The 10783-nt window shown below is 36.0% G+C and overlaps 2 protein-coding genes across 2 annotated transcripts in view; both read right to left on the minus strand.

The window, feature by feature from the left end:
- Window positions 1-552, minus strand: part of gart (phosphoribosylglycinamide formyltransferase) — a 33895-nt gene extending 33343 nt beyond the window's left edge. Inside the window, exon 1 of the mRNA XM_083522294.1 lies at window positions 393-552. The gene's annotated coding sequence lies outside the window, so the exon portion shown is untranslated. The remainder of the gene's footprint in view (window positions 1-392) is intronic.
- A 1869-nt stretch (window positions 553-2421) lies between these two features.
- Window positions 2422-7863, minus strand: LOC310715868 (uncharacterized protein). Its single transcript, XM_083522558.1, has 6 exons — window positions 7332-7863; window positions 7038-7230; window positions 6141-6456; window positions 5647-5913; window positions 4448-4600; window positions 2422-3623 (listed from the first exon to the last, which is right to left on the minus strand). Exons 3-6 carry the CDS (start codon window positions 6418-6420, stop codon window positions 3457-3459), a joined length of 867 nt encoding a protein of 288 aa, XP_083378684.1. The 5' UTR covers window positions 6421-6456; window positions 7038-7230; window positions 7332-7863; the 3' UTR covers window positions 2422-3456.
- Between the last annotated feature and the right edge of the window lie 2920 nt (window positions 7864-10783).

Consider the following 10783-nt stretch of genomic DNA (forward strand, 5'->3'; position numbering starts at 1 on the left):
CCCCATGACATGCACGCGATCTGATAACCTGCAGGGGTTTCAGGGTTGTGAAATTGTGCACACAGGGTGCCTCGGATCAATGCAACAACAAAAAAAAAAAGGCTCCAAACACCCACGTGCTTTTCATTAGTTTTGCAATCATGGGATTGAGGTTATAGATACATTCTTATAGTATACACAGAATAATAACAGCTGTACCTACCTGAAACTGTGTGCAACTCAGTGAATAACTCACTTTACAACAAGCCTGCAGTATATGAAGTTCTTCTATCTAAATAATCATCTACTTTTTTGCAATAATGCGTTTCTAAAGTGCATCTGAAAGTTATCTGGTAATCGTTTAAATGTACTAGAAAAGATTTCATGGAGTGAGATTTAAATGCAGGACTCACCTTCTGGTTAGAAGGGAAGATAAAGTACACAGAGGTGTGAAGGCGATCAGGAGACGCGGGACAGAACCGCAGGCTCGAACCACGTTGTTTCTTCACACCCGGATAAACCCCGCCTTCTGGAGGACACGATTTACTGCCGGGATCCGCCTCCTGCCTCTGGATTGGCTGATATTTCAAACATCCGGGTAACCGTAGGTAAAAAAGCGTGAGTTATGGACCAATCAAAGAACAGGGGCGGGATTTGTTGGTTGATTACAAAAAATACAAAATGTTAAGAACTAGCAAACCGACGCATAACTCCCTATAAGTGTAAACAGGTGCAATCATTTTTTGACAATTTTTTCTGATATTGCGTTTTTCTTTTCACCGAAATCCTGTATAAATTATACTCCTTCTGGGTAATGTAGGTTTTTTTTTTTAACTAAACAGGTTGCTTTCTTTACCCTGGTTGATTTTTGGTCCTTATTATATTGAATAATTTTTGTTTATTGTTTATTTTGAACCATGAACCAAAAAATAATCCATTGTATGAAAGAGTCAGTTCAGTTCATTAGTTAAGCAGTAAGTATCATACTGACCCCGGATGTCTCATGCTTTTTAATAATAGAACATAAAATAGAAAATAAAATAAAATCTCCCTTCAGAAATTTGTTATTAAGGTACTACAGTAACATAATACAGTAACTACAGTAACTTCCCCCAAACAGGTTTAGCTGCACAATGATATTACATAACCATAAACAATCCTTTATTGATCACATAGGGAAATTGTTAGGTTACAGTGGCTCACAGTACAATGAAAGTAAAGATTAAAGTAAAATATGAGAAATTTAAAATAAAATAAACATATACAGTTATAGTGGTATCAAAACGTTTCGAGACATGCCAACAAACCTTCATGTCAGTGTACCTAAAGATATCATCCTGTGTACATCGGCAACTGGTGCTATTCTGACCACATCTGCAATTTCATCATAGACTTCATGTTAGAATACAATAGCGAATTCTACTGCTAGGTTTCAAGGCATCTGAGCTGTTTAACACTCAGAGAGAGGAGTTATATAACTTGATGGCCACAGGCAGTAATACTAATCACACCTTTCATGTAGTGTGAAAAGTACAACTTATTGCTTAAATATTACTCCAGTAAAAGTTCTTCTTTACACTTCGACTTGAGTGAAAAGCAGAAAAGTATAATCTAAAATCTAACCAAAAAAAAAAACTTTAAGATTTTATATATATATATATATATAAACATGGGTTAACATGATTTAGGGGAGATGTGTAAAGCTAGACTGCATTTATTTTCAATCTATGATAAACAGTAATAAGGTATTTTTTACTTTATTACCGTACTTGGGTATTTTATTTTTTGCAGTGGTGGGCCATGCATTTCACACCTAGAACATCAGTGGTGTCCTGCCTGAATCCGTCCACATCTCAAAACAATCATTATAATGAAGCCATCAATATCATAGAGAAACAGAGTATAACAGAGCGCTGCATCACAGACAAAAATCTCATACAGCAGGAATGAATTATATTACTAAAGCAAGAAACCCAATGAACACAATTCAACAAGTCTCCTTTCACTTCAAACACACTGGCATATATCATCACTAGCAAAGGCATCAATATTAACCTCAGAATATGACAAAAGTTTTCTGCAAATTTTTCTTCTCCATGGTTACCCATAGTGTAATATAAAACAGCTATTAAATGCACAGAAATATATATTTAAGCTTGTGCAGTTTGCTACAGATGTGGTTTTAGATCTCTGACTAGTGCGCTCTCTGACCATCCAATCAAAGAATAATTGGACGCCAGATAGAGGGCCTCGGTATGGCCAGATCGCAATCTGATTGGTTAAAGCAACAGCTACAAGCAACATGGATTTGAATCTAAAAAGAGCCTGCACTGTTCAGGCAACACATCATGTGCCAAACAAGATTATTGGATAAAAATGACCCTAAATAGTGCTGCTCTTAGCAGCAGTACACCAGAGAGAAACTCTATGAAAGGAAGATAATTTATTATTGGAATAATTTAATACATATATATAAAAAAAATATATTAAAATGTAAGTCAGTGATTTACATAGTGGCCTTTCTAGCCCTGATAGATGCATTGCATTGCATCAGAAACTATTACTTCACTACATTTAAATGTGTATAATGAAAAGTACAATTATATTTTAATTGTTTACGCAATTAAATGTTCCATTGTCCTGTGTATAATTTTTTAAGGACAGTTTTCTACAGTTACAGACAATGAGTACACTTACTACATGTACTACACATGACAGCCTTGTTACAGCTCATCATTCAATGCAATTCATGTATTTACTTTAAGTATTGAAGAACAGCATGTTTTTTATGTAGTAGAGTAAAAAGTAAGATATTATGCATTTAAATGTAATGAAGTAAAAGTTTCTTAAAATGAAAATACAATATTTTATTTGTAACAATGTAAAAATACTTCTGAAATGCAGTGTCAAGATTTACATATCTCAAATGGAGCATGTGTGGCCCTCATCCTTCTTTGTGTAGTTCACAAATGGCCAAAGAAAAGCTAATGGACGGGAAATGGCGATTAATATTTTAGTTATTTAGTTGGACATTATTTAAGACTAATTCAACTGGTCACAGCGTAAACAACTTAAAATCAATCAATTTTAAACCACATAATGTCATAAATATATAGATTTGACAGACATGATATATTACTTTAATATTAAAGGAGAAGCCCATGTGCAAGCTGAAGCTGCTCAACGCTGCTTGCACATTTCTGTTAGCTGCAGGAATTTTTGTTGTCCCTGTTCCAGAAAATAAGATGTTTTATTTTTTTATTCAGGAGAAAGCCTGTCCTTGTGGCCCTTCATTCAGACACAGAATCATGAATACATTTGTAAACTTTTATATCTGCTCATCATTAAAAAGTGTAAAATATATTGTCATTACTGTTAAAAGTGAAGTACGAAGAATTATTTACAGTCTTTCCTGATGCATGAAACAATCGCAGTACTAAAACAATTAGTCCAAACAAAACACAAGATATCCAGAGATCACAGTAAAAGCAGTTCAGGGGCACTGAGGAGCTCCTGACCAACAGATGAATCCTTGAGAGCAAAAAGCGTAATTCCTGAGCTATATGCTGCTGGGATTGTTATGTGTGTCATTTTTAAATGGTTTTCCTCACAGTTTTCTTCATCAATTATCTTTCTAACTTGACCTAAAAACATAAACAGTATTAATGATTATAGCAGCAATTAAGCATGACAGAACAATTCATATAATGATATGATGGGACCAGAAGATACTATTTATGTACTCACTGATTTATTAGGACCTATTTAAATTGGGATACAAAATTTCCCCTACTGCTAAATGCTTGGCAAGGTGTTTCTTCTAAATTCTTACTGTATTGTTCACAGAAAGGTTTTCCCTCCTTTGACTCTTCAATGCAGAAAAACATTTAGCTGAAACACCATTTGTGGTGCACCAATCTACGGTGCAATCTTTTTGCTGGTTTTTGACATAATGTGGAATTGCTTTGCTTTTCTCTCCAGCATTCTGCCATTTCATATGTTGGCTTCATCTTCCAGATCATGTCTTCTTTAACTGTAACTTAATCCCTCTAACCTCTATTTTTAGTTGGCATGTTGAAAAGCATTATTGTTAGCTGGAAGAGCTTTGAAATCTTTTCTTTTTGATAGCCTTTCTTTTTAATAATTAGCTTCATTTTTAGCTCATCAGTAGGCCGGTGAGATCCAAAATTGTTTACTAAAATATTTTATTTCTTCAACATTATCGACATTTATTTTTGTACATTTACAGGGGAAAAATATTACGTTTTACAAATTTGGTGGTGGCAGCTGTTTTAATTTGTTTTCACTTCCAAAGTGACCAAAATATGGCATTTAAAATGATTTAGCTTAGTAAAATAACATTCATTTAAGGCAGGTAGTTTCTCTTACTGTTTACATAAATATTTACAAATGTTTATGCAAATAGTTTTATCTAAAAGAAGGCCTGAAAGGAAAGGTTTATTAGTACCTTCCACATTAAGAGTTTTCCATCTGGGATCATTCTGATGGTCTGAGATCAGTGAAAGAGGAGTGTCTGTTGTGAACCTCTTCAAGACATCTTCACGACGTATCAGCAGCACAGAATCACTGCACAGACGCACATGTAACTCCTCTTCGGTGACTGTGGAATCAATGTCACATTATCATATATAAATAATGGTTTGCAACATAGATGTAATTTTCATAGTCTACTATGCACTTCCTGTACATTCCTTAATTTGTCATGAGTTTCTATTTGTAATTATGTGTAGATTATGTTGTGCAGTAATATACTTACATTAATATTGTATTGTGTAGTAATTTTATTGTAAATAATTTGCAACCTGGTCTTGGAGAAATTTTTTTTTTTTCCATTTTATATACACTATATAAACAGTACTGAGACACCTGACTTTTCCAGTCATATGTGGTTCCTCCCCAAACTGTTACCACTAAGTTGGAGGTACACAATTCTATCGAATGTCTCTGGGTGTCGTGGCATTAAATTTTCACTTCACTTAAACTAGAAACCCAAACCTGTTCCAGCATTAGTAAGAACAGGAGCTTTGAGGATGGATTTGGACTGTAGTTAATGTCAACCGTCTGCTACACTGACTCAGGACTGCAGCTTCTGATCACCATCACTGTGTTTTTCCTTGCCACAGTCGCCATGATTCACTCATCAGGGACAAACTTACACTTATAAAGAACATCTTATTTATTCTTTATCACCACATGATCTGCATAAAGCTGCTTTGAGACAATGTTCATTGTTAAAAGCGCTATACAAATATCGAATAAACAAATTGAATGACAGTGCCCCTATGCCCCCCACAAGGCCAGCACTATATAGATCTGCTTTATATGGGTTGTGGCTTAATGAACACAAATCTCCACAAGCACACTCCAAAATCTAGTGGAACATCTTCCCAGAAAGTGGAGGTTATTATAACAGCAAATGGGGGATAATTATGAAATGGGATGTTCAAAAAGCACATATGAATCTTACGATCAATTGTCAATAAAAAAAATCATTCATATAGTGTATGGCCTATATAAAATATGGATGACAAATAATTGCCCAAATAATTGGCCAATCGAGAGAAATATAAACCTAAATATAACTAAATATAACATGACTGTTTTCTCAGCCTTATAATTGACTGACTCTGGTATCACTCCACATACCCACATCCAAGGGATTGGTCATGAAAACAGCTTTGGGGGCCACTCCGAATATCAGTTGGTGATGCCAGGCGTCAGGGATTTCTTCACCTTCTGCCACTCCTCGCTGCATGTTCATGGTGGCTACAGGTACAGCTCTATGCCGAATCCAGTGTGCCAACCAAGACACCAAATTGACCAGCCTCGGGGGGTGGAAAGCAAAGAATCTGCCAAGCACTCGTCCACCACTAGCTTCCTTTGCTCCATCTATCAGCTGATTGTGTGTGGCGCCTAAACAATAAATAGTATAAACACAATACATATCATTTGTACACATCCTTGCTCAAAATATTCAACAAACTTTAGATTAATACTTAACATAAACAAATAAATTCAGTAAAATTAACCAACTGGTGAAACTGGGACTGTATTTTTATTTTTTTTTACCAGCTATGATATTCAAACACCACTGTAACAATTGTATCTCTCTGTGTAACATGTAGTGCAAGGCAATGTACCAGCTTCACTGCGTGAGTGAAGGTAATCAGGCAACAGGGAATTATTCCTCCTCAACTTAGTCTGTACACTGTGGTCAGCTGTTTCTGCTGCTACCATTATCCCCAGAGCCTGGAGCACATCCACCACTGCTGTAGCACCACAAGCTGAAACACCAATCTGAACTGTATGCTTCACTGCAGCTTCTTGAATTGACCACAGAAACGCTCTGTGCTGCTCCTCATTTCCTTCCTCCTCAGTATCTGTAACACTGCTTCCTGTACTGGATAAAACAACCTCCATCTTTTTACCACGGTATTGAATACAAGACGATGTACTCTAAAAAAAATAAATAAAATGGGAAAACACAATGGAAACACAGAAAACAACAAAAGTCAGTGTGTGCTTTGTGTAATGAAATTTTGTTTCCCAGACAGGGGTGACTTTACTTAGATATTTTCAACAATCACAAAATATCTTGTGCTTTTTATTTAATTATTTATTTAAGTGGAAATTATGAATTAAAAGTGAATTTACCATGAAGTAAGTAATTAACATGGACTTTACTGAACTGACAGGTGCTGACTATTTTGCCTCACTACTTGGTGTTAACTAAGTGACTATAATGAGGGTTTGCATTGACTAAAATTAATAAGTAGTTTCTGCTGTGTGTGCAAATTTCTTTCTAGAAGAAAAATACAAACATTCATACAAACTCTATTCTATTCTTTGCCTCTTCCTCTTTCCCTATACTAATTTAAAATCCTAATAATAAAGATAAACATTCAATAAATATTCAAAATAGGCTATGAAATCATCTTTACGCATACTTAGTATTGACATAGTAGGTATGTTTAAAAGCATTTGGCCACACTGCTCAGCCATAACATTGAAACCATGGAATTGAGAACAGTGATTACCTCGTCACAGTGGTACCAGTCAGGTAGTGGGAGATGACAGCAAGTGAACAGTCAGATCTTTGACGCTGATGTTTTGGAAGCAGGAAAAATAGGCAAGTGTAAGATTTTGACAAGGTCCGAATTTTGATGGCTAGACTGCTGGGTCAGAGCATCTTCAAAACAGCAGGTCTTGTGGGCTGTTGCCAAAAGTGGTCTAAAGATGGACAAAAGAGTCCCAAGGCTTATTGATGAGCCCATCAAGCCTGATCTCACAAAAGAGCTAATGTGTCACAAACTGCAGAAAAAGGTTCTCACTTTGTTATAAGGTATTAGCACATAGAGTTCATTATAGGTTGCTATTGATGGAGCTGCATAGCTGAAGAAAGCCCATGCTGATCTCTGTCCACCACCTACAAGCACTTACAATGGGAACGTGAGGATCAGGACTGGACCATGGAGCAGTAAAAGAAAACAGCTTAGTCAGATTAATCACTAGTACATAAATAGTATGCTTAAAATAGTACTGTCAGCCATGATGGCGTTGATGTGCTTTATTTATTTTTATTTTTTTAGGTTTGTGCACTACACTGGTCCATAAACCCATAACTCACTCACAATGCAAAATACATCTATAGTACAACACTGTATGGTTCTCTGTGGCTGCAGTGGAACCCAAAAATTGACATTTTCTAGCTGTAATGTAAATACAATACAACTTTAAACATATTATAAATAATAAAAAAAAATGCCCCATGAGGATGTTAACATTTCGAAGCCATGCTGAAACTGATATGAGTGTTTAATAGTTAATAGAAAAACTTTTGACTGGTTTTATAATGTTGCCCACGAAAATCCAAACCATACACACCGGACGCGTCCCTCGGTTTCTTCCGTGTTTCCTCCCACAGTAAATACAGTTCTCGTGCGTGATTGGCTCAGGACGCTGAGATCTGAGATTCCGCGTCCTGATTAGTCCAACATCCTGTCAATCAAAGCATATTCAAACATTTTGTCAAATACTGAGCGCTTTAACCACACGGTGGCAGTGTTCCACTTTTCAGCGGTGGGCCATCAGGGCCAGCAATATTTGTTCCATGAAATTTTATTAATTTATTCCCAACAGTTTATTCTCTTCATTTCATAACGTTTCTCTTGGCTGCACTGCTTCCAGCACGTGTATGTGGATGTTAGATTTTTTTTTGTCTAATCAGATTTCAGCCTCTATGTGCTGCCATGTCAATCTAATCTGCCCAGGGCCTTCATTGCAGTACTGCTGGACTTTTTACCATAAAGAATATTATCAATGGGTCTGTTTCTTTAACCAATCAGATTTCAAATTCACCTCACAGGGTAGCTAGCTTGCGTCCTCTGATTGGTTGGTCAGAGGGAAACTGTTACAGCCAAGTTCAACTAGCAAAAAACGTCACACATGAGTTAGACTTTTTTATGCTTACGGGAGAAGAGAAATTGATTTGGTCTCTGACATACCTAAAAATACATTTTCCAGAAAAGCTAGACATAGTGAGGAGAGGTCGGCTAACCCTGAAGCTAGCTAGCTTGTCTCAGCCCAGGAAAGGGTTTGTTCTCCACTTCAAGAGCAGTAAATACGAGCGGTACCACTGGCTTACAGCCTCTGAGGAGCGGTGCAAATTATGAGTATGAATCTCTGTTGAGCAGTTTGTATTTTATTTACTTTTTTTTATGTCATGTTATTAGACAAATATCGATTCTGAACTGCTCCAGATGATGTTGGTGCACAGTTGTGGTTGTAGTGTAGAGGTTTGGAGTCTTAACTGAAGTATTGATGTATTGATGGTTTCTATAATTGCAACATGATAGTGGTGGTATTAAGAGGTGGATTAAGTCAGGTAAGTCCCCACTAAAGGCCCAGATACCAAATGCATGGCCAGCCACTGATATATATCAGTGTATATTTATACACACAAACCCGATTTAAAAAAAGTTGGGACACTGTACAAATTGTGAATAAAAACAGAATGTAATGATGTCGAAGTTTCAAATTTCAATATTTTATTCAGAATACAACATAGATGACATATCAAATGTTTAAACTGAATATGTATAATTTTAAGGGAAAAAATAAGTTGATTTTAAATTTCATGGCATCAACACATATAAAAAAAAGTTGGGACAAGGCCATTTTTACCACTGAGCATATGTTGTTCTAGAACTTGGATATACATTTCAGCATTGATGGTGCCCATGCCACACGCACTCATGCAACCCCATACCATAGGAGATGCAGGCTTCTGAACTGAGCGCTGATAACAACTTGGGTTGTCCTTATCCTCTTTAGTCTGGATAACATGGCGTCCCAGTTTTCCGAAAAAAAAACGTCAAATCTTGATTTGATATTATGCACTGTAGATGATGATAACTTTAAACTCTTAGCAATTTTTCTCTGAGAAACTCCTTTCTGATATTGCTCCACTATTTTATCACTGCAGCATTGGGGTAATTGGTGATCCTCTGCCCATCTTGACTTCTGAGAGACACTGCCACTTTGAGAGGCTCTTTTTATACCCAATCATGTTGCCAATTGACCTAATAAATTGCAAATTGGTCCTCCAGCGGTTCCTTATACAGTACAGACCAAAAGTTTGGACACACCTTCTCATTCAAAGAGCTTTCTTTATTTTCATGACTATGAAAATTGCAGATTCACACTGAAGGCATCAAAACTATGAATTAACACATGTGGAATCATATACATAACAAAAAAGTGTGAAACAACTGAAAAATGTCATATTCTAGATTCTTCAAAGTAGCCACCTTTTGCTTTGATTACTGCTTTGCACACTCTTGGCATTCTCTTGATGAGCTTCAAGAGGTAGTCACCTGAAATGTTCTTCCAACAGTCTTGAAGGAGTTCCCCGAGAGATGCTTGGCACTTGTTGGCCCTTTTGCCTTCACTCTGCGGTCCAGCTCACCCCTAAACCATCTCGATTGGGTTCAGGTCCGGTGACTGTGGAGGCCAGGTCATCTGGCGCAGCACCCCATCACTCTCCTTCTTGGTCAAATAGCCCTTGATGCCTTCAGTGTGACTCTACAATTTACATAGTCATGAAAATAAAGAAAACTCTTTGAATGAGAAGGTGTGTCCAAACTTTTGGTCTGTACTGTATGTACATTTAACTTTTCCAGCCTCTTATTGCTACTTGTCCCAACTTTTTCGGAATGTGTAGCTCTCAAGAAATCCAAAATGAGCCAATATTTGGCATGACATTTCAAAATGTTTTACTTTCAACATTTGATATTTTATCTATATTCTATTGTGAATAAAATATAAGTTTATGAGATTTGTAAATTATTGCATTCCTTTTTTATTCACATTTTGTTCAGTGTCCCCACTTTTTTGGAATCGGGTTTGTACATACATACATACATACATACATACATACATACATACATACATACACACAGGTGCATCTCAATAAATTAGGTTATCATTTAAAACTTAATTTATTTTAGTAATTCAATATAAAAAGTGAAACTTGTATATTATTTAGATTCATCACACACAGACTGATATATTTCAAGTGTTTATTTCTTTTAATTTTGATGATTTTGGCTCACATTTAATTTGTGTTATTATTTATTAAATTATATTTATATATATTCATCTATAGGTGAAAATTATATAATGATATGATGTGATTATACAGTGAGGAAAATAAGTATTTGAACACCCTGCTATTTTGCAAAATCTCCCACTTAGAAATCATGGAGGGGTCTGAAATTGTCAT

The sequence above is a fragment of the Silurus aristotelis genome, assembly GCF_946808225.1.
Source record: "Silurus aristotelis genome assembly, chromosome: 20".
Classification (NCBI taxonomy): Eukaryota; Metazoa; Chordata; class Actinopteri; order Siluriformes; family Siluridae; genus Silurus; species Silurus aristotelis.